At 48.8% G+C, this 23640-nt stretch overlaps 1 protein-coding gene across 1 annotated transcript in view; it reads left to right on the top strand.

The window, feature by feature from the left end:
- The window catches only part of OBSCN (obscurin, cytoskeletal calmodulin and titin-interacting RhoGEF), a 249742-nt gene that overhangs the window by 156813 nt on the left and 69289 nt on the right, over positions 1-23640 (top strand). The window contains exons 71-86 of the mRNA XM_064162395.1: positions 1063-1341; positions 2268-2346; positions 2712-2830; positions 4884-5081; positions 9720-9752; positions 10633-10731; positions 11850-12068; positions 13878-13944; positions 14805-14833; positions 15291-15410; positions 15568-15707; positions 16824-17024; positions 18054-18136; positions 19072-19245; positions 20008-20167; positions 22087-22203. Coding sequence (XP_064018465.1) covers positions 1063-1341; positions 2268-2346; positions 2712-2830; positions 4884-5081; positions 9720-9752; positions 10633-10731; positions 11850-12068; positions 13878-13944; positions 14805-14833; positions 15291-15410; positions 15568-15707; positions 16824-17024; positions 18054-18136; positions 19072-19245; positions 20008-20167; positions 22087-22203 — 2117 coding nt within the window. The remainder of the gene's footprint in view (positions 1-1062; positions 1342-2267; positions 2347-2711; positions 2831-4883; positions 5082-9719; positions 9753-10632; positions 10732-11849; positions 12069-13877; positions 13945-14804; positions 14834-15290; positions 15411-15567; positions 15708-16823; positions 17025-18053; positions 18137-19071; positions 19246-20007; positions 20168-22086; positions 22204-23640) is intronic.

Raw genomic sequence — 23640 nt, 5'->3', positions numbered from 1 at the left:
AACCTAAACCATTCTATGATACCATAGCAATATCACATCATAGAATTGTTCTGGTTGAAAAAGATCTCCAAGATTACCAACTGCAACATGGAGTCTGCAGCTGTGGTATCGCAATGTTTGAGTTGCTGTGGAATATCTTTATGTAGGTTGTCAGGAAGTTTCTTCCTGATGATTTTCATAGATAAAATGTATCACTCTGCAATAAAAAAATCCCTAGGAAGCAGAAATCTTCAGGGACTGGGCAGCAGAGCTCTTACAATACAGCTTTTCATAGAATTGACCAGGTTGGAAGAGTCCTCCAAGCTCATCCAGTCCAACCTAGCACTCAGCCCTACCCAATCAACCAGACTGTGACAATAAGTGCCCCATCCAGTCCCTCCTTGAACACCTCCAGGGACAGCGACTCCACCACCTCCCTGGGCAGCCCATTCCAATGCCAATCACTCTCTCTGACAACAACTTCCTCCTAACCTCCCTTGGCACAACTTGAGACTGTGTCCCCTTTTTCTGTTGCTGGTTGCCTGGCAGAAGAGACCAACCCCACCTGGCTACAGGCTCCCTTCAGGGAGTTGCAGACAGCAATGAGCTCTGCCCTGAGTTTCCTCTTCTGCAGGCTGCACACCCCCAGCTCCCTCAGCCTCTCCTCATAGGGCTGTGCTCCAGGCTCCTCACCAGCTTCGTTGCCCTTCTCTGGACACATTCCAATATCTCAACATCTCTCGTGAATTGAGGAGCCCAGAACTGGATACAGCACTCAAGGTGTGGCCTGAGCAGTGCTGAGTACAGGGGCAGAAGAACCTCCCTTGTCCTTCTGGCCACACTGCTCCTGAGCCAGGCCAGGATGCCATTGGTTCTGCTGCCCACCTGGGCACACTGCTGCCTCAGCTTCACCTCCTCTCTATCAGCATCCCTAGATCCCTCTCTGCCTCACTGCTCTCAGTCACTCTGTCCCCAGCCTGTAGCACTACTTGGGGTTATTGTGGCCAAAATCTAGAACCCTCCATTTAGCCTTTCACACAACTAAGTTTTCCTTTCCTTCTCTCCTGACAACCCTGACTTCAGCTCCCATGTTCATGACCGAGCTCCAAAACCAGGAGGTACAAGACGGGTACCCAGTCAGCTTTGACTGCTTTGTTGTTGGCAAACCACTGCCCACGGTCCGCTGGTTCAAGGATGGAAAAGCTATTGAAGAAAACGATCACTACATGATCAATGAGGACCAGGAGGGTTGCCACCAGCTGATCATCACTGCTGTGGTCCCCACTGACATGGGTGTTTACCGTTGCCTCGCTGAAAACAACATGGGAGTTGCTTCAACCAAGGCTGAGCTTCGAGTGGACTGTAAGTGTCAAAATCACTGCACACAAAGCAAGGGAAGGGTCCTGCTGACAGATAGAGGTAGACTTCCTGAAGAAAAATATCACTTACTTTCCTTTTTATGTAGGCATTGTCCACAACTTGATAGACTCTCAGAATTATTTTGGTTGGAAAAGATTATTGGGATCCTCAAGTTCAACCATTGACCCAACGCTGCTAGATCACCACTAAGCCACGGCCCTCAGCTGCTGTCTTTTCAATTCCTCTAGGGATGGTAACACCACCACTGCCCTGGGCAGTCTGTTTCAGGGCTTGACAACCCTTTTGGGGAGAACATTTTTCCTAATATCCAACCTAAAGCTCCCCTGGCACAACATGTGGCTGTTTCCTCTTGTCCTATGACTTGTTACTCGGCAGAAGGGACTGAGTCTCACCTTGCTGCGATTTCCTTTCAGGGTACTGTAGAGAATGTGAAGATCTCCCCTCAGCCTCCAGACTAAACCACCCCAGCTCCCTCAGCCACTCCTAAGAATTTTGCTCTAAACCTTTCACCTTTGTTTTCCTGCTTTGAATATGCTTCAGATCCTCAATGTCCTTCTTGTACTGAGAGCCCCAAAACTGAGCCCAATATTCTAGGTGTGAGCTCTCCAGTGCTCAATCCAGGGGGACAATCCCTGCCCTGGTCCTGCTGATCACACTGGTGCTGACACAATCCAGGATGCTCCTGGCTGCCTTGATCACCTTGGCAAACTGAGCTTCACTCATGAATCTCTTCGGTTCAATTGGACTTTTCCAACTCCAAGACAAGGCTCAGAGCAAAGTTCCGTGGCATCCTCCTGCCCTAGCAGTGTGAAATCTACCTGCCAGTTTAGTAGGAAAACTCTAATAATGGTAAGGAAACCAATTTCAAAACTCAGATTACAGCAAATGCTTCCTTTTTCATTTAACAGTGACCAGCACTGACTATGAGACAGCAGCAGATGCAACAGAGACATCTTCTTACTACAGTGCCAAAGAATATATTTCAAGGTAAAATATTGAACTCTAGCTCCTTCTGACTTCTGGCTTGAGAAGATCAATAGGTGTATTTATGCCAAGCCAGGTTTTCCTCTATCTAGCAGGATCAGTTTCGTGTCCACAAGGAATAAATGAAGCAGTTGAGATGCAATAACTGCAAGCTTTGAACATTTGTCATGTGCAAGCTTGCCCTGGCTGCCTTTGGGTGAGCCTGGATAGCTCTTCATGATCCCACTTCATTAATGTCAAATGGTGTTGGATCTGTTGTCAGGATGACAAACCTCCAGAGACTGAATTAAGCTAGAATAGGTTATTCCAATTCCCAACTCTTTTCTGGCTTGCTGACTTTCTTCTGTCTATTTCTAATTGCTTCTTAGCCGAGAACAGGAAGAATCTACTACTGAAGAGGAGCAATTGCCCCAGATCTTCGATGAGCTTCATGATATTCATGTGGCACCTGGAGCATCACTGGCTAAATTTCACCTCAAAGTGAAAGGTGAGTAGAGCACTGGGGGTTATTTCAGGCTGGCTGTCAAGTCAAAGTGTTGGACATGCTTTTCTGATGTTCTCTTCTGTAGCCATGATCTCAGCCCATGCATCTTGCATCACAAAGCTGGTGAAAAGCCTGGAACACAAACCCTATGAGGAGAGGCTGGGGGTGTGCAGCCTGAACCTGAGTCCCTGTGATAGTTTGGGTGTTCCTGCCCCCCTACACTTTAGAAATACCCAGACTAGACTCAGCCAGCTCTGGGAATAAAAATGAAGCTTATATTTACAGCTGGCACAATATACAAGCAGATATTTACAATATATACAGTTCTAGACAGAAACAGACAAGGTAAAAGGTAATACAGAAACACAACAGCCCTCCCAGAAACCTGAGTCCCCAGGAGGGGCTCTCAACCACCCCTCACCTTCCCCCTGCCCCTCTCAACCTTACCCCAGTCCTAAAGAAGAATAGAGGTTTGGCCAAGAGGTTAAGAAGCAAAGGTGGGTTAGGCCAAAACGAAGGTGAGGTTAGGGAGATGCAGCTCAGCCAGCAGCCCAAGGCAGAGAGTGAGACAAAATGGCAAGAATGTTATCTAATGTTTTCATTTCTCCTTCCCAAACTCCTTTGGGAGACTCTGAGGGGAGTAGGCATCACCATTGTTTTTGCTTTCACAGCCTATGGTCTAGTTCTTCTCACCAAAACATTCTAGCCTGCTTCAAACTAGCACAATCCACCCCTGTCTACTTCACTCAGAGTATTGCTAAGAATTATCTGATCTAATCTAAACCAATATTTACACTAATGGATATTACAAGTTCAGTTCACACTTTCATTCCAGCTATCTCAGATGTAGGTGGTTCAAAAGCTCAGAACAGTTTGTCTCCTCACAGATGAGATGAGAACAGGGACTCCCAGGTGACGTTGGGTTCATGCTCATGTACTGTAGATTCTCTCGTAGATCCTTTCAGTGTTGGACGCCGATGGTACCTAGAACAGAAAACTCCTAACAGCTTGTATTATGCACTCTGAATTTAGACTCTCTCAGCTAAGGTTAGATTTCTCTGTGGAATACACTGGATTTCACCATTCTCCTGCATTACCCAGTAGGTGTGACCAGGACCTTCAGCAGACACTACCCCTCGGACAGGTTTCCCTTCGCCCGAAGGAGAAAATACCCAAACAGTTTTCCCTAACAGATTCTTCTCATGTACAACAGGAACTTTATCACCATCTTCTGTTTGGACCAAGTCTGACTGTGCAGGTCCTGCTCTGTTTACTGAACCTGTACTATTTACCAGCCAGGTAGCTTGTGCTAAATGTTTGTCCCAGTTTTTCAGAGTTCCACCCCCCATGGCTTTTAGGGTGGTTTTCAGCAAGCCATTGTAGCGCTCAATCTTCCCTGAAGCTGGTGCATAGTAGGGTATGTGATAGATCCATTCAATACCATGATGTGCTAGTTTGAAGCAAGCTGGGATGTTTTGGTAAAAGAACTAGATAACAGGCAGTGAAATGAAAACAATTGTGTCTCCTTCTCTCACAGTCATGCTGAGAACTCTGGGAAGAAGAAGTAAAGCATTCTCCATTTTGTCTTTCATTCTGCCTTTGCCTTCAGACCTAGTCACATCTCATTAACCTTGCTCCCACTAACCTTGCTCCCTAACCTCTTGGCTGCACCTCTCTTCTTCCTGAGAACTGGGGTAAGGTTGAGAGGGCAAGGGGAGGTGTTGGGGTGGTTTGAGAGCCCCTCCTGGGGACTCAGGTTTCTGGGAGGGGAGTTGTGCATCTGTATTGTTTATCCTTTGTATATTTCTGTATATAACTGTATATATTGTAAATAGCTGCCTGTATATTTGCTGCTGTAAAATAAATAGCTTCATTTATATTCCCAGAGGCCGTCTGAGTTAGCTGGGGCAAATTCTAAAGTGGGGGGGGGGCGGGTAAGAGCCCAAACCATCACACATGCCCTTTGGCCCAGTTTTTCACAAGATCGCTCTTGAAATGAGTGCCATTGTCGATGTTGCCAGTGCTGTTTATTCCCCACGTCTGTGTCTCCTCGCAGGGTATCCACAGCCTCGTCTCTACTGGTTCAAAAACGGGCAGCCCTTGAAGCCTTCGGATCGCATCCTGAAGACCGCTCAGCGGGAGTTCCACTCGCTGGAGATCCGCGGCGTCACTCCAGCGGACGCGGGCCAGTACTCGGCGCTCGTCATCAACAGCGCCGGCTCTGCCTACTCCTCAGCCAGGCTGGTAGTTAAAGGTAGGCAGTGGACTCTGTCTGGTACTTGGCTCTCTCTGTTGGGGTCCGGTGGCTGGTGAGAGGTGAGATCGGGGCACTGATGAATCAACTCAGCAGCTTGCTATACGTCAGTACAGCTTTATTAGGGTAGTGAAGCCTCTTATATAGTGCTCAGAGGAGGTGTATACCATCCAGCACAAGTGGACAGTACAGACTGGCCCAAAGCCATGTGCAGGGTGCAGATAGGTTACCCTGTGGCAAAACAACCTGTGGTTCCCACCCCAGGGGGCTGGCAGGCTTAGCCCCCTGGAGCCGTGTCCGCCCCAGGGGCTGGCAGGTCCAGCCCCCAGCAGGTGTGCGTGGGTTGCTCACTTGTCCACAGCCTGGCTTCCTGAACTAGCAAGGCTTCAAGGACATTCTCCCATCACAGCTGTACTGATGTACTGATGCATAGAAGCTGCTGAGTCGACTCGTCAGTACCCCGATCTCGCCTCTCACCAGCCTCCGGACCCCGACATCTCTCTATTCCAGTGCCTCTTTCCCATTTTTCATGAGACAGCCCACCAAGGTGATGTGATGGTTTGGGTGTTCCCTGCCCCCTCTCACTTTGGAAATCGCCCAGACTAGACTCAGCCAGCTCTGGAAATTGAATGAAGCTTATATTTACAACTGGCACAATGTACAAGCAGATAGTTGTGATGGTTTGGGTGTTCCCTGCCCCCCCACACTTTGGAAATCACCCAGACTAGACTCAGCCAGCTCTGGAAATTGAATGAAGCTTATATTTACAACTGGCACAATGTACAAGCAGATAATTGTGATGGTTTGGGTTTACCCTGCCCCCCCCCCCCCCCCCCCCCCCACTTTAGAAATACCCAACTAGTCTCAGTCGGCTCTGGGAATATAAATGAAGCTTATATTTACAGCTGGCACAATATACAAGCAGATAGTTACAGTAGATACAGTTATAGACAGAAATAGACAAGGTAAAAGGTAATACAGAAACACAGCAGCCCTCCCAGAAACCTGAGTCCCCAGGAGGGGCTCTCAACCACCCCTGCACCTTCCCCCTGCCCCTCTCAACCTTACCCCAGTCCTAAAGAAGAATAGAGGTTCAGCCAAGAGGTTAAGAAGCAAAGGTGAATGGAAGGTGAGGTTAGGGAGCTGCAGCTCAGTCAGAAGCCCAAAACAGAGTGTGAGACAAAATGGCGAGAGTGTTATCTAATGTTTTCCTTTCTTTCTTCAGCAAGACTCTGAGGGAAGTAGACATCACCATTGTTTCCCTTTCACAGCCTATAATCTAGTTCTTTTTCACCAAAACATTCTACCCTGCTTCAAACTAGCACAATAGTTACAGTAGATACAGTTATAGGCAGAAATAGACAAGGTAAAAGGCAATACAGAAACACAACAGCCCTCCCAGAAACCTGAGTGCCCAGGAGGGGCTCCCAACCACCCTTTCACCTTCCCCCTACTCCTCTCAACCTTTCCCCAGTCCCAAGGAAGAATGGAGGTTCGGCCAGGGGCTTAGGAAGCAAAGTGAGTTAGTCCAAAATGGATGGGTGAGGTTAGAGAGATGCAGCTCAGCCAGCAGCCCGAGTGAGAGTGATTATCTGTGGTTGTATCTCTTGTTCCTATACATCTCAGCAAGCCTGTGAGCAAAGTAGACATCACCATTGTTTTCCTTTCACAGCCTGTAACCTAGTTCTTCTCACCAAAACATTCTAGCCTGCTTCAAACTAGCACAGGTGAGATGAGTGAGCAGGGCAAGGAAACTGGGGAAGGGCCTAAAGGATAAGTCTTATGAGGAGCAACTGAGGGAGCTGGGGGTGGTTAGTTTGAAACAGAGGAGGCTGAAGGGAGACCTCATTGCTGTCTACAACGACGTGAAGGGACATTGTAGAGAGGCTGCTGCTGGGCTCTTCTTCTAGGTAACTGGAAACAAAACGAGGGGAATGGCCTCAAGCTAAGGGTGGGGAGGTTTAGATTGGATGTTAGGAAAAGGCTTTTCTCAGAGAGGGTGGTCAGGCACTGGAATGAGCTGCCCAGGGAGGTGGTGGAGTCACTCGCCTTGGGTGTGTCTAAGGGTGGTTTGGATGTGGTGCTCAGGGCTATGGTTTAAGATTAATCTTGTAGAGTAGGGTTCTGGATTGGACTTGGTGATCCTGAGGGGCTGGATGTTCCTGTGATTCTGTGAGGTGGTTCACTTACACATTTACTGTGTGTCCTGAAGGTGAGACATGGCACAGAATCACAGAGTGTTAGGAGCTGGAAGGGATCCCAAAAGCTCATCCACCCCCCTGCCAGAGCAGGATCACCTATACCAGATCACACAGGAATGCATCCAGGCAGGTCTTGAATATCTCCAGAGTGGGAGTCTCCACACCCACCCTGGGCAGCCTGTTCTTGTTGTTGTAACCTGACAAAGCAAATCCTCCCTTGGAGCATCATTTGGAACATGCACATTATCAAGTCACCATTTAAAAGGAATTATGCCTTGGGGAAAAAGAAAAAGCTAGCCTGGAGAAGAGGAGGCTCAGGGGTGATCTTACTACTGTCTACAACTACCTGAAGGGGCATTGTAGCCAGGTGGGAGGTGGCCTCTTCTGCCAGGCAACCAGCAATAGAACAAGGGGACACAGTCTCAAGTTGTGCCAGGGTAGGTATAGGCTGGATATTAGGAAGAAGTTCTTCACAGAGAGAGTGATTTCCCATTGGAATGGGCTGCCCAGGGAGGTGGTGGAGGCACTGTCCCTGGGGGTCTTCAAGAAAAGACTGGATGAGGCACTTAGTGCCATGGTCTGGTTGATTGGTTAGGGCTGGGTGCTAGGTTGGACTGGATGATGTTGGAGGTCTCTTCCAACCTGGTTGATTCTATGATTCTATTTATCCTCTGTGCATTTTTAACTTGCATTCTTTAAACATGGCCTGAGTATTGGCTAAATACTACTCCTCTTAATTACTAATCTTTCACAAGTGCTACTGAAATATTTTATCTCCATTTAGGATCAGGATATTTTACTAAGTAATGAGCTGTGTTTCTGGAACAAGCCCAGGCTGGATGGGGCTTTGAGCAGCCTGGTCTAATAGATGATATCCATGTCCATGACAGGAGGGTTGGAACTAGATGATCTTTAAGGTCTCTTCCAACCTAAACCATCCTGTGATTTACAAACATCCATTTTAGAATCATCCAATCAGTCAGGGTTGGAAGGGACCACAAGGAGCATCTAGTTCCAGCCCCCCTGCCGTGGCCAGGGACACCCCACCCTAGAGCAGGCTGCACACAGCCCCAGCCAGCCTGGCCTTAAACACCTCCAGCCATGGGGCCTCAACCACCTCCCTGGGCAACCCATTCCAGCCTCTCACCACTCTCATGCTCAACAACTTCCTCCTCATGTTCGCTCTGAGCCTACCCACCTCCAGCTCTGCTCCATTCCCCCCAGTCCTGTCACTCCTTGATAGCCTCAAAAGTCCCTCCCCAGCTTTTTTGTAGCCCACTTCAGATCCTGCAAGGCCACAAGAAGGTCAACTCTCAGCCTCCCCTTCTCCAGACTGCACAGCCCCAACTCTTTCAGTCTGTGCTCACAGCAGAGCTGCTGCAGCACTCTGAGCATCCTCCTGGCCCTTCTCTGGACACACTCCAGCACAGCCACATCCTTCTTGTAATGGGCACTCCAGAACTGGATGCAGTACTCCAGGTGGGGTCTCAGCAGAGTGGAGTAGAGGGGGGAGAATCACCTCTCTTGTCCTGCTGGCCACACTTCTCCTGATGCAGCCCAGGATCTGTTTGCCCAACATCATTAAGTTTAGTTACTAGAACTGAGGACTTGTGACAAGTAGCACTAACAGTTCTCTGTAGTATCTCCAGCAAGAACTAATGCCCTGGAGTCGCTGTTGTGCTGGGGTGTTGGGAACAATAATATTAAAGGTAGTGATTCTGTAGAACTGTCTGAATATTATACACTGGAACATGAGCCATGCACAGGCGAGAGTGCACGAGCTCAGTGAGTGCTGAGATGAGATAAAGTGGAAAGCTGGAATGACCTTAGAGATTGGTGTAACAGATATAAACAAATGTCAGGCTGGAGCCTGTGGTTTCCATCTGTCTCTGCTGACTTAGATTGCTCAGACACAATGTTAGGTGTTGCTGAGAGAGTATGATGAATGTCTAAGCTAATTAGTATCACAGTATCACCAAGGTTGGAAGAGACCTCACAGATCATCAAGTCCAACCCTTTACCACAGAGCTCAAGGCCAGACCATGGCACCAAGTGCCACGTCCAGTCCTGCCTTGAACAGCTCCAGGGACGGCGACTCCACCACCTCCCCGGGCAGCCCATTCCAGTGTCCAATGACTCTCTCAGGGAAGAACTTTCTCCTCACCTCCAGCCTAAATTAGTATGGAATTCCTAATGCAAGTACAGGGAGCCAATTCTAATTTAATACAATTTGTAGCCTTCTGATGAAAGGTATAAAAACACATGTTTGGAATGCAATAAATGGATTGGATTGAACTTGCTTACATTAAGCATTGCCCTGTCTCTTCTGATGCCTATGGCATTCAGCCTGTGGCACTGGAGAGCCCTGGAGAGTGCAGTACTGGCGAGTACAAAGGTATTTGTACTTCTCACTTCGGTTTTTCTCCTTGTGTTACAGATCCTTACGAGAAAGAAGAGCCATCAGACACAGGTAAGAGAAGCTGTATCAGGTGACAGCAGAACCCCTGGGACTTTTTTTCAGCAGTCTGAAAGCCCATGCAGTGGGATGAGATTTAACAAGGCCAGGATTCTGCACTTTGGCCACAACAACCCCAAGCAATGCTACAGGCTGGGGACTGAGTGGCTGGAGAGCAGCCAGGAGGAAAGGGACCTGGGGATACTGATAGATAGTAGGCTGAAGATGAGCCAGCAGTGTGCCCAGGTGGCCAAGAGAGCCATGGAAACCTGGCCTGGCTCAGGAACAGTGTGGCCAGTAGGACAAGGGAGGTTCTTCTGCCCCTGTGCTCAGCACTGGTCAGGCCACACCTTGAGTACTGTGTCCAGTTCTGGGCCCCTCAATTCAAGAGAGATGTTGAGGTGCTGGAACGTGTCCAGAGAAGGGCAGCAAAGCTGCTGAGGGGCCTGGAACACAAATCCTATGAGGAGAGGCTGAGGGAGCTGGGCCTGTTTAGCCTGGAGAAGAGGAGGCTCAGGGGTGATCTTATTACTGTCTACAACTCCCTGAAGGGGCATTGTAGCCAGGTGGGGGGTGGCCTCTTCTCCCATGCAACCAGCAATAGAACAAGGGGACACAGTCTCAAGTTGTGCCAGGGTAGGTCTAGGCTGGATGTTAGGAGGCAGTTTTTGTCAGAGAGAGTGATTGGCATTGGAATGGGCTGCCCAGGGAGGTGGTGGAGGCACCGTCCTTGCAGGTCTTCAAAAAAAGCCTGGCTGAGGCACTTAGTGCCATGGTCTGGTTGACTGGCCAGGGCTGGGTGCTAGGTTGGACTGGCTGATGTTGGAGGTCTCTTCCAACCTGGTTGATTCTATGATTCTCTGACACCACGTTTCATCAGCAATCTCATTTCCAGATTCCCGTGAGCAGCTGATTCCACCAAGGTTCTTAGAAAGATTTACTAATAAGAAGGTGAAAAAAGGTGCCAGCATCACACTGTCTGTCAAAGTGGAAGGTGAGTGGATAGATAGTTTGCCTCTCTAACACTCAAACCGTGTAACATCATGGCACATTCTGGGCTCTCTGACCCAACTCGTTGTAACCTCAGCCCCTGGATTTGAAATCTGGGGCTCTGCTTTTTGTGAGAGGTGGTATATGCCTTACAGAATGGCATCTTGTTCATCCTCACCTCTACTTTCCTGTGCGTAAAAGCAGAGGTAATAACACTTAGAAGTATTGTGTAGCTGTGTTGATTAACAGTTCTGGTCTTACAAAATGGGTTATTGTTCTTTGGAGTGTGCTGTAGAAAGCTTTATGCCCCTTTACTATAGATGGAGAGCAGCCCTGTGGAGAGGGACCTGGGGGTCCTGGTGGTTAACAAATCAACCATGGCACAGCAATGTGCCCTTGTGGCCAAGAAGGCCAATGGCATCCTGGGGTGTATTAGGAAGAGTGTGTCCAGCAGATCAAGGGAGGTTCTCCTGCCCCTCTGTTCTGCCCTAGTGAGACCTCATCTTGAATACTGCCTTCAGTTTTGGGCTCCCCAGTTTAAGAGGATCCAGCGGAGGGCTATGAGGATGATGAGGGGACTGGAGGGCATGGCTTATGAGAAGAGGCTGAGGGACCTGGGGCTGCTTAGTCTGGAGAAGAGAAGACTGAGGGAATTTGATAAATGTTTATCAATATCTGAGAGCTGGCCAGGAGTGGGGGACAGGCTCTGCTCACTGCTGCCTGGGATAGGACAAGGAGCAATGGGTGTTAGCTGCAGCACAGGAGGTTCCAGCTCAACACAAGGGGGAACTTCTTTACTGTAAGGGTCCCAGAGCAATGGCACAGGCTGCCCAGAGGGGTTGTGGAGTCTCCTTCTCTGGAGCCTTTCAAGGCCTGTCTGGATGTGTTCCTCTGTGATCTTTGTTAGATAGGATTGTCCTGCTCTGGCAGGGGGGTTGGACTCAATGATCTCCTTGGGTCCCTTCCAACCTCTAACATCTGTGATCCTGTGAATAAGCCTGCTGTTGTTGGAAAAGCATCAGGAAACAGATGAAAATAGCATTTATTCATAGCATGGCTCATAACTGTGAGGGAAGAAGACCTCTAGGGACCTTGAAACTCATTGCATTTGCTCTCCTTTAGGCCATCCACCACCAACAATTACTTGGCTGAAAGAAGTGTCTCGAGAAGGCATCCTGTGGATCAAGCCAGAGACTCCTGGGTATAAACTTGCCAGTTCAAACATGCATCACAGTCTGATCCTGTTGGATGTTAAAAAGAAGTTCAGTGGATCTTACACATGCATTGCCACTAACAAGGCTGGGCAGTCCATCTGCACTGCCACCCTGGAGGTCGCAGACGGTAAATCCTTGTGACAGCACAAACACTGTGTTATCTTTTATACAGAGAGAAGCAGGCATGGCTGGTAAGGAAAGAAATCAGGGATTGAGTCCAGCATCAGTAGGTTTGCAGATGACACCAAGATAGGAACAGGTGTGGAGCTGTTGGAGGGTAGGAGAGCCCTGCAGAGGGACCTTGCAAGACTGGGTGGGTGGGCAGAAGACAATGGGATGAGAATGAACAAGGCCAAGTGCAGGGTTCTACACTTTGGCCACAACAACCCCAAGCAGCACTACAGGCTGGGGACAGAGTGGCTGGAGAGCAGCCAGGCAGAGAGGAACCTGGAGGTACTAGTAGACAGTAGCTGAAGCTGAGGCAGCAGTGTGCTCAGGTGGGCAGCAGAGCCAATGGCATCCTGGCCTGCCTCAAGAGCAGTGTGGCCAGCAGGACAAGGGAGGTTCTTCTGCCCCTGTGCTCAGCACTGCTCAGGCCACATTGTGAGTGCTGTGTCCCATTCTGGGCTCCTGAATTCAAGAGAGATGTTGAGGTGCTGGAGGGTGTCCAGAGAAGGGCAACAAAGTTGGTGAGAGTCCTGGAGCACAGCCCTGTGAGGAGAGGCTGAGGGAGCTGGGGGTGTGCAGCCTGCAGAAGAGGAGGCTCAGGGCAGAGCTCATTGCTGTCTACAACTCCCTGAAGGGAGGCTGTAGCCAGGTGGGGTTGGGCTCTTCTGCCAGGCACTGAGCAACAGAAGGGGACACAGCCTGAAGCTGTGCCAGGGGAGGTCTAGGCTGGATGTTAGGAGGAAGTTCCTGGCAGAGAGAGTGATTGGCATTGGAATGGGCTGCCCAGGGAGGTGGTGGAGTCACTGTGCCTGGAGGTGTTGAAGCAAAGCCTGGCTGAGGCAGTGCCATGGTCTGGTTGATTGGCCAGGGCTGGGTTCTAGGTTGGACTGGATGAGCTTGGGTCTCTTCTAACCTGATTCATTCTATGATTCTAAATCATAACTGGAAAAAAATCATTTTCCCAAGGTTAGCCAGGACTCTCCTTGCTCTTTACTACTCTGTTGTTTTTAGAATCTTGTCTTAGCTTGGATTAGGTTAGATTTTTGGATTTAGATTCTTGGATGAACAGCAGAATCTCTTCTGCATAAACAGAAGGCAGGTCTGAGAGACAACCAAATGAAGCAGAAAGGATAGGGCAGGAAGAGAGGCAAAGTAAAGTAACCAGAAAAAGTCACTGTTTGAAAAATGCTTTCAAGTGCTGCATCTGCTGAGGCGTTTTGCATCATAGAATTGCCTCAAAGAAGCTAGAATTATTTGACTCCCCTGTTGCAGAGCTTTCCAAGGCCTCTTCTGGCACAGGTCCTTCAGTAAGAGGAAGGACAGGGAAATACAGACTGGGAGTAGGGGCAGCACTGTGAAGGACTTCTGTTGTCTGATATCACTTACTGCACTAAGAGCTACAGGAGCATAGCTTGAGCAGTTCTGTGGTGCAATTTTCCATCTATATGAACAGGGAGAGGAGCAAAATATTTGCATCATTTAGAAAGAGGCTGGATGAAGCACTTAGTGCCATGGTTTAGGTAATTAGAAGGGTTGGGTGATAGGTTGGACTCTATGAGCTCAAGGATCTCAATGATCTCTTTCCCAGGCTGGTTAATTCTGATTCTGCAAGTGGTCATATGATGCTCCCAGGTCAGGAGTTGCCAACAGTGCAGATTCAGCATCTCAGTGTTCCTAGTGATCCATATCTAGGAGTGTGCCTACATTAAATACATTAAAATTCCACTCTTTTCTTTCTCTCCTCTGATAACAAACCCTAATCTTGCAGCAAAAGAGGCTGAAGTTCTGACCCAGGAGCGAGTTATGGTATCAGAAGCCATCATGACCACGCTGGGGTAAGTGGTTGGGCACCTATGCTGGAGTGGAACACTGCAGGTACCACCCTGCAGAAGTTCCCATGAGTCATTTTTAGGCAGTGTTCACTTTGGACATCTCACATTCATGTCTCATCCAGGCATCCTGATGTAATGGGAGCACATCTCTGGGAAGGACCACGGCATCTTGTGTTCCCCAGTCCTTGGTTTCCTGATGAAACCACTGGAAATTGTTGGGCACCAGTTCACTGTACACTGGCTGAGGTTGCAGATTCTCACTTTCCATAACATCTCAAACTGTTGTAGCTTTATTTCAGAGTCAGCTGAGAATAACATCCCAGTAGAACCAGGCAGATGGAGAGAGTGATTGGCTTTGGAATGGGCTGCCCAGGGAGGTGGTGGAGTCACCGTCCCTGGAAGTGCTCAGGAAAAGACTGAATGGGGCACTCAGTGCCATGGCCTAGTTGATTGAATAGAGCTGGGTGCTAGGTTGGACTGGCTGAGCTTGGAGGTCTCTTCCAACCTGGCTTATTCTGTGATTCTATACTTTGGTCTGTAACCCACTCCCTGAGCAGCCAGGTCTTCTCAAGTTAAATAAAGGTCAGAAATGAGGAGACTTGTCAGATAGGATTTAACTCCTAAATTAAGGCTTAAATCCTGAAGGTTAAAACTCCCCAGTGTTTCTGTGCCTGTATGAGCCAAATGGCTCAGTTCTCTTACTGGCCTTGGTGAGTATCAGCTGCCCCTGTGGTCCAAACCAATGTCCTAATCTAGATATTCCCAGGCTTCACACAGAGGGCCTGAGAAGGCTGAGGTGTTTCTCATTTAGCTCTCCTTACTACACATTTTGTTTTAACTCTGTCTTACTCTTTCTTTTTCAGAGATATTCATCCCTCTGAAGCAAGAGAAGGTAAGAGATCCTGGAATGGGCTGCCCAGGGGGGTGATTGAGGCCCTATCCCTGGAGGTGTTTAAGGCCAGGCTGGATGGGGCTCTGGGTGGGATGTCCCTGCCCATGGCAGGAGGTTTGGAACTAGGTGATCCTTGTGGTCCCTTCCAGCCCTGACTGATTCTATGATTCTTTCACCTTTCCTGCTCCTGCCCTTCACATCTACAGCTGAGATTATCTATCTGTTTATGGTTATCACCTACTTCTGTCCTGTTTTCTTGGAACTGTCTGAAATGTTGGAGCTTTTCAGGACTGGTCTCTGTTCAAGGGTAAAAGGATGAAATGTGAGCAAGCATAGTTATGAAAACAGGGGAAGTGAACAAAATCAGAGCTTCCTTCCCCAGCAGCTTTTGCTACTTGAACAAAAGATGACTTTCTGATGCCATTGCCTGCTTAATAGAAAATACTCTCATTTCCAGGAGACCTTGAAGCTGGTGTACCCAAAACTCCTATTTCATTAGCTGATGTAGGCTCAGAAGAGTTCTTCCAGAAGCTCACCTCTCGCATCTCAGAAATGGTTTCTGCAAAAATAAGTCAGGGTAAGGAACTTGGCAGACTCAATTTAATTCATGTGGAGAAATAGGTAACTTTTATTAGGTATTAGCTGGGCTTCAACTATCAGTGAGATTTATAAAGCAGGCTTTGAGACACCCTACATAAGCATTTCACACTTGGTTCTTGCTCTGCTCTTTTCAGCTACACTTCGAGTGCCAGGTGCAGACAGCGATGATGAATCAAAAACTCCCTCTGCATCTCCTCGCCATGGACGATCCAGGCCTTCATCCATTGCTCAGGAGTCCTCCTCTGAATCTGAAGATGGGGATTCCAGAGGAGAGGTGTGAAAACTTTATGGACAAGTTTGAGAAAGGGAAAAAACATAGGATGACCAATCTCCTCTGGTCTAAGGATGTCCACAGGGTAGTGAAATAGGGGAACAGGTTGCTCAGGGATGTGGTGGAAGCTCTGTCCCTGAGGACAGTCAAGATCAAGGGGACACAGTCTCAAGTTGTGCCAGGGTAGGTATAGGCTGGATATTAGGAAGAAGTTCTTCACAGAGAGAGTGATTTCCCATTGGAATGGGCTGCCCAGGGAGGTGGTGAAGGCACCGTCCCTGGGGGTCTTCAAGAAAAGCCTGGCTGAGGCACTTAGTGCCATGGTCTGGTTGATTGGATAGGGCTGGGTGCTAGGTTGGACTGGATGATCTTGGAGGTCTCTTCCAACCTGGTTGATTCTATGATCAGGCTTGATGGGGCTTTGAGCAACCTGATCTAGTTGGAGATGTTTCTGTCGAGTGCAGGGGAGTTGGACAAGATGACCTTTGAGGGTTCCTTCTAACTCAATGCATTCTATGAGTCTATCTCCTTAAGGGATATATTTCACTTTAACTTAGTACTTAAATAATGGTTCTGTGATACAGAACACAGAGAATCAAATCCTGGTGCTCACAGTGGGATCTCTAACAAGCTCTTCAAGTCAAGATGAGCAAAACATATTCATTACTTGGCACTTTTAGCTGACATGGCTTAGCTTTAGAAAGTCAGAGCAGGATAGTTTGTGGCCTTGGACAGAGCTGATGAGAAGAATTCTGTTTAAGAACCTCATGAGAAAAAGACAGTTCTGTGTAAAGCAGAACATTTTTGGGTGTTCATTTCAAATACTTCCAAAAGAAAGAAAAATGAATTAGGACTTTGGGAATGATAGTCTGTTTTTTCCATGCCACTGTTTGCTTTGCTTTAAAAGAGAAACTCACTGGCTACTGGTGTCAATCCAAAACACCACTGATGGTTCTCTTCCTCCCAGAGACTTAGCCTTCTCCTTGCAAAAAAAGCAGAGAGTGATTCTATTTTGCCGTCTGAGAGCTGGAGAACAAACCATTCAGCTCTGCTGGTGTTAGTTACTGCATCCTGGTTTCAGGGCTTAAAGCCTTAAAGCCTGTCCTTTTGTGCCTGCAGATCTTTGATGTCTACATGGTCACAGCTGACTACGTGCCTGCCACTCCTGACAAAGAGGCCATCACTTTGAAGGAAGGTCAATATGTGGAAGTCCTCGATTCAGCTCATCCTCTGAAGTGGCTGGTCAGGACTAAACCCACAAAATCCAGCCCCTCTCGACAGGGCTGGGTATCTCCAGCTTATCTGGATAAGAAATTGAAGGTCAGGATCATGCTGTGTTTATTTTTCACCTGAAATTAGTGTCTTCCTTTTGCAGCTTTGGGCCATCTCTTTTGCAAGGAGTGATGGATGAGGTTTTTGAAGGTGTCTGTAACATGACTGGAGCTTTTGATGTTCTGGCTAGACAGCATTTCTCCATGTGTGCAGGGCTGAGAGCAAAAAACCAATCATCCCCCAGCAAAAAGGAATTCCATACTGGTTTAGGAATAGTTGAAAGGGTTGTGGGGTCTCCTTCTCTGGAGACTTTCAAGGCCTGTCTGGATGTGTTCCTCTGTGACCTGTGTTAATGTTGTCCTGCTCTGGCAGGGTGTGTGTGGCCAGTAGGACGAGGGAGGTTATTCTGCCCCTGTGCTCAGCACTGCTCAGGCCACACCTTGAGTGCTGTGTCCAATTCTGGGCTCCTCAATTCAAGAGAGATGTTGAGGTGCTGGAAGGCGTCCAGAGAAGGGCAGCAAGGCTGGTGAGGGGCCTGGAACACAAATCCTATGAGGAGAGGCTGAGGGAGCTGGGGGTGTGCAGCCTGCAGAAGAGGAGGCTCAGGGTAGAGCTCATTGCTGTCTGCAGCTGCCTGAAGGGAGGCTGTAGCCAGGTGGGGTTGGGCTCTTCTCCCAGACAACCAGCAACAGAACAAGGGGACACAGTCTCAAGTTGTGCCAGGGGAAGTCTAGGCTGGATGTTGTTAGGAAGTTGTTGTCAGAGAGAGTGATTGGCATTGGAATGGGCTGCCCAGGGAGGTGGTGGAGTCACTATCCCTAGAGGTGTTGAAGCAAAGCCTGGCTGGGACACTTAGTGCCATGGTCTGGTTGATTGGCTAGGACTGGGTGCTAGGTTGGACTGGATGAGGTTGGAGGTCTCTTCAACCTGGTTGATTCTATGACTCGATGATCTCCTTGGGTCCCTTCCAACCCCTAACATCCTGTGAGCCTGTGAACACATGAGGGACATTCTTCAGTGTGCACTGATAAAAGCACTGTTAACTTCAAAGAAAAATGTTTTATTCCTGTATTTTAGTTGTCACCAGAGTGGGGAACCATAGAAGCTCCTGAATTCCCTGGAGAGTTTGTTTCTGAAGATGAATATAAAAGGAAGCTAAGGTGAGCAGATGTCATTTGGTATTTATACCTGTCAATGTCCAGAGAACAGAGATGAACAATATCTCTGTCCCCAGGAGCAAGATCTGTTCTTACAGATTTCCATGTTGTGAAATTAAGGTGCAAGTGGGACCAGAGATCACCACAGAACTATTTATTAAAGGATAAAGTTGAACAAAACAGTGGGAGAGAGGGAAGGGGAGAGAGAGAGTGAGGGAACAATGGAGAAGAGGAAGCAGGGAAGGAAATGAGCAGGGATTATATTACCATCAGCCAGAGACTGGGGGGTGAAGAGACCTGTACATGACCTCTATGCTGTGAGGTGCCCTTTATCCTGTACTCAGCACTGCTTAGGCCACATCTGGAGTGCTGTGTCCAGTTCTGGCCTCCTCAATTCAAGAGAGATGTTGAGGTGCTGGAAGGCATCCAGAGAAGGGCAGCAAGGCTGGTGAGGGGCCTGGAACACAAACTCTATGAGGAGAGGCTGAGGGAGCTGGGGGTGTGCAGCCTGCAGCAGAAGAGGAGGCTCAGGGCAGAGCTCATTGCTGTCTACAACTACCTGAAGGGAGGCTGTAGCCAGGTGGGGTTGGCCTCTTCTGCCAGGCAAGCAGCAACAGAAGAAGGGGACACAGTCTGAAGTTGTGGCAGGGGAGGTCTAGGCTGGATGTTGTTAGGAAGTTGTTGTCAGAGAGAGTGATTGGCATTGGAATGGGCTGCCCAGGGAGGTGGTGGAGTTGCCATCCCTGGAGGGGACTGGCTGAGGCACTTAGTGCCATGATCTGATTGATTGGACATGGCTGGGTGCGGGGTTGGAATGGCTGATCTTGGAGGTCTCTTCCAACCTGCTTGATTCTATGATTCTGTGAGGAGATCTTCCCATGTCAGGGATAATTTCTGATGTTCTTTGCTTTCTTTTTGTCTGTTTGTCTTCCCTTCAGCGTTCTTATTCAAGAGCTGTTGATCTCAGAAGAGGATTACATTCAAGATCTACTGTTCCTCCAGAATCATCATCTGAAGTTCACTGAGACCTGTCCCAATGTCCCAGGAGCTGTTGCCAGTCAGAAATCCACTATCTTCAGGAATGTTGATGACATTGGTCGCTTCCACTCCAGGTGAGCATTCCCTTCAAGTGTCTTCACTTGAGACCAAGGAGTGGCTCACACACCTGATGTCAGAGCCACAGTGACTCTCAGCACTGTGAAGCACTGGCAAGGCTGAAACGCAAGGGAGTTTCTCCAAGCTGAATAGCCTCTGTTCCCTCAGCCACTGATAGAATCATGGAATCACAGAATCAAGCAGGTTGGAAGAGACCTCCAAGCTCATCCAGTCCAACCTAGCACCCAGCCCTATCCAGTCAACCAGACCATGGCACTAAGTGCCTCATCCAGGCTTTGCTTGAACACCCCCAGGGACAGTGACTCCACCACCTCCCTGGGCAGCCCATTCCAATGCCAATCACTCTCTCTGCCAACAACTTCCTCCTAATGTCCAGCCTATACCTCCCCTGGCACAACTTGAGACTGTATCCCCTTGTTCTATTGCTGGTTGCCTTAGAGAAGAGGCCACCCCCCACCTGGCTACAACCTCCCTTCAGGTAGTTGTAGACAGCAATGAGGTTGCCCCTGAGCCTCCTCTTCTCCAGGCTAAACAACTCCTCACAAGCCTGTGTTCTAGACCCTTCAGTAGCTTCGTTGGTCCCTTTCCAGCACCTCAGGGAGGAGGCATTGAGAAGTTTAATGCTAACGTGGCAACATCCCTCATTTCCTGTAACCTTGAAATCACCTGTTTGAAAGATCTGGCTGCTGGGGCTGTGTTCTAGCCTCATTCCATCACCCTCTCCTCACTAAAAAGTCTTTTTCCCTTTGTCTCCACAGTGTCTTCCTCCGAGGCTTGCAGAAATGTGACACTGATGATGATGTGGCCATGTGCTTTATCAAGCATGAAGCAGAGTTTAATAAGTACATCCAGTACCTGGTGGGAAGGGTACAGGCTGAGTCAATTGTTGTCAGCAAAGCTGTCCAGGATTTCTACAAGGTAAAACAGTAGCCAAAATGCCTGCTGAACCCACTGCATCTAGAAATGTAGTTATTCATCACAGAGGTGATTAATTCTGAGAAGGAGTATTAAATGTTTGGGGTTTTGTGGGAAATCACTGCTAAATAGAATCCTTTTGTGTTCACTGACTGGCTGCTCCTGCTTGGTGCAATAGCTATGGGATACAGGTACCCATATGCATTTATGATCCTTATAATGTCTGCCACAACAAGCTCCTGGCCCAGCTGGCAGCTCATGGCTTGGACAGATTCACTCTGATATGGGTCAAGAACTGGCTGGAGGGCTGGGCCCAGAGAGTGGTGGTGAATGGTGCCACATCCAGTTGGCAGCTGGCACCAGTGGTGTGATGTTCTCTAGAGAGCTCACACCCACCCTCAGATTATCTGCACAAGCTCTCAGCTTCCCTAATATCCATGCCCGGATCTTGGGTCTCCTACTTGCAGCTAGTCCAGCTTGAAGTGAACTGCTCATATTTGCACCCATGTGCATCAGGTCAGTGGAAAGCATAAACATCCAGTTGAGTACTTGATGTCCTAGCACATAGACCCCAGGACCTTACCTATGAACCCTATGCCCCTTTAGAGGTCCCTCCCTGTCGGGGTGCGGAGGCTGGTGAGAGGCGAGATCGGGCACTGACGAGTCAGCTCAGCAGCTTGCTGTGCATCAGTCCAGCTTTATTAGGGTAGTGAAGCCTCTTATATAGTGCTCAGAGGAGGTGTATCCAGCCAGCCTGGGGCTAGCACAAGTGGACAGTACAGATTGGCCCAAAGCCACGTGCAGGGTGCAGATAGGTTACCCTGTGGCAAAACAACCTGTGGTTCCCACCCCAGGGGGCTGGCAGGCTCAGCCCCCTGGAGCTGTGTCCGCCCCAGGGGCCGGCAGGTCCAGCCCTCTGCAGGTGTGCTTGGGTTGCTCACAGTCCACAGCCTGGCTTCCTTGAGCCTGCTAGACTCCAAGGACATCTCCCATCACAAGGTCTCAACTACCTGAGGGGTGGTTGTGGCCAGGGGGAGGTTGCTCTCTTCTCTCAGGTGGCCAGCGCCAGAATGAGAGGACACAGCCTCAGGCTGCACCAGGGGAGATTTAGGCTGGAGGTGAGGAGAAAGTTCTTCCCTGAGAGAGTCATTGGACACTGGAATGGGCTGCCTGGGGAGGTGGTGGAGTCGCCGTCCTTGGAGCTGTTCAAGGCAAGGTTGGATGCGGCACTTGGTGCCATGGTCTGGCCTTGAGCTCTGTGGTAAAGGGTTGGACTTGATGATCTGTGAGGTCTCTTCCAACCCTGATGATACTGTGATACTGTCTCATGTTTACAGCTCATGCCCCTCTGCAGGAGAAATTCTCCCACACCTCCCAGCCCCAAGCATTCTCTGTTTGGATGTTCAGTACAATACTAGCCAAGTGCTTTCCGCCTCTGCTGCTGGTGCCAAGTCCCTCACTCGCCCTGGTTGCTGGCATTGCAGGCACACAGACCTCTCTTGACCAAGGTCTGGCACCAGTTGCTGGTGCTGAGTTCAATCTCTCACGCACTCACACCATCTAAGAGCACTCAGCTTTGCTGTCACACCATCTGGTTCTGCAAGCTTTGCATTGTGCTTCCCCAGCATCAGTCATGCACTGGAAAAGCAGAACATTTCAGCAGCTGAGGCAGTCGTGGAATTGTTCTGGTTAGAAGAGACCTTTGCAATCACTGACTCTTGTAGTCTGCAGTAAAAGCTAGCTGGTAAAGCATGGAAGAGGGTTACAGATGCCTAAAAGATGGGGCAGTAAGGTCTAGTAGAGCTGTCCAGCTTTGGCTCTTAGGTCTGTGATCCAGCATCCTAAGAGCATGTTCTAGGGAAGAACCTTTCCCACTGTCATTTCTAACAACCTCTTCTCACTCTTCCATGTGTTTTCTTCAGAGATACACAGATGAATTTTTAACTAATGAAGATCCTTCACAGCCACTTATCCCACCACTGCAACACTACCTGGAAAAGCCCATAAACAGGATCCAGCAGTACCAGACTATAATCAAGGTGAATTACATCTGAGAGTTTTATGCTCTGCTCTGTGCAGTCAAATATTTGTCATCTTCATTCACATTTCTTGGCTTCCTTCTGATCCAACTACAACTAAAAGCTGCTTGAGTATAGGAAAGGCTGGAGCAGCTCTGCTATGAGGACAGGCTGCAAGGGTTGGGGCTCTTCAGCCTGGAGAGGGGAAGGCTTTGTGGAGACGTTATAGTGGCCTTCCAGTATCTGAAGGGGGCTACAGGAAGGCTGGGGAGGGACTATTGATGACAGGGTGAGGAGGAATGGGTTTAAACTGGCAGAGGAGAGATTGAAACTAGATGTTAGGACAGGGTTGTTTGCAGTGAGGGTGGTGAGACACTGGCACAGGTTGTCCAGGGAGGTGGTGGAGCACAGAAGCACCCAATGTGATCAAAGATCACATTGGGTGCTTCTGTGCTCCACCACCTCCCTGGAGGGGTTCAAGGCCAGGCTGGATGAGGCCTTGAGTGACCTGTTCTAGTGGGAGGTGACCCTGCCTAAGGCGAGGGGTTGGAACTGGCTGATCCTTGAGGTCCCTTCTACAAATCATCTTCAGTGATGATGCTCCTTGAATAGTTTTGGAAGTGTAAATTCAGGTAGAGGTTCACAATCTTCAACCCCCTACAGTTCAGCAAGACTGATCTGAGTGATCTGTAAATAGATGTAAATATATACAAATCCATATACACATACAGAACAAATCATATCTGCCTATGAAGATGTGACTGTATATTTCCAAGGCAAAGATGAGTTTGCTTCACACACAGTAATAGGGTAAGCAATTACCCATGTGTAAGGAATTAACTTTACTGATTTCTTTCCTTGTGTTTTAGACTGGTGGAGGGACTTTTCACAAGGGCTTGTAGTGATAGGATGAGGGACAATGGCTTTAAATTGGAAGAGGAGAGATGCAGACTGGAGATTAAGAAGAAATTCTTTGCAGTGAGGGTGGTGAGACACTGGAACAGGTTATTCAGGGAGGTTGAGACCACACCTCGAGTACTGTGTCCAGTTTTGGTCACCACAGTACAGGAGGGACATCGAGGTGCTGGAGCAGGTGCAGAGAAGGGTGATGAGGAGAGGTCTGGCAAACATGACCTGTGAGGAGCAGCTGATGGTGTTTAGTCTGTAGAAGAGGAGGCTGAGAGGGGACCTTATTGCCCTCTACAGCTACCTAAAAGGAGGTTGTAGTGAGGCTGGAGCTGGTCTCTTCTCCCACATTACTAATGCTAGGACAAGAGCAAATGGCTTCAAGTTGCATCAGGGCAGGTTTAGGTTGGATGTTGGGAGGAAGTTCTTTCCTGAGCAGGTGGTCAGGCACTGGCACAGGCTGCCCAGGGAGGTGGTGGCATCACCATCCCTGGAGGTGTTTAAAGGAGATTGGATGTGGAGCTTGAGGCTATGGTCTAGTGATGAAGGACG

This window comes from Pogoniulus pusillus, chromosome 23, assembly GCF_015220805.1.
Source record: "Pogoniulus pusillus isolate bPogPus1 chromosome 23, bPogPus1.pri, whole genome shotgun sequence".
NCBI classification, from domain to species: Eukaryota; Metazoa; Chordata; class Aves; order Piciformes; family Lybiidae; genus Pogoniulus; species Pogoniulus pusillus.
This window is presented reverse-complemented; position numbering and strand designations above follow the sequence as displayed.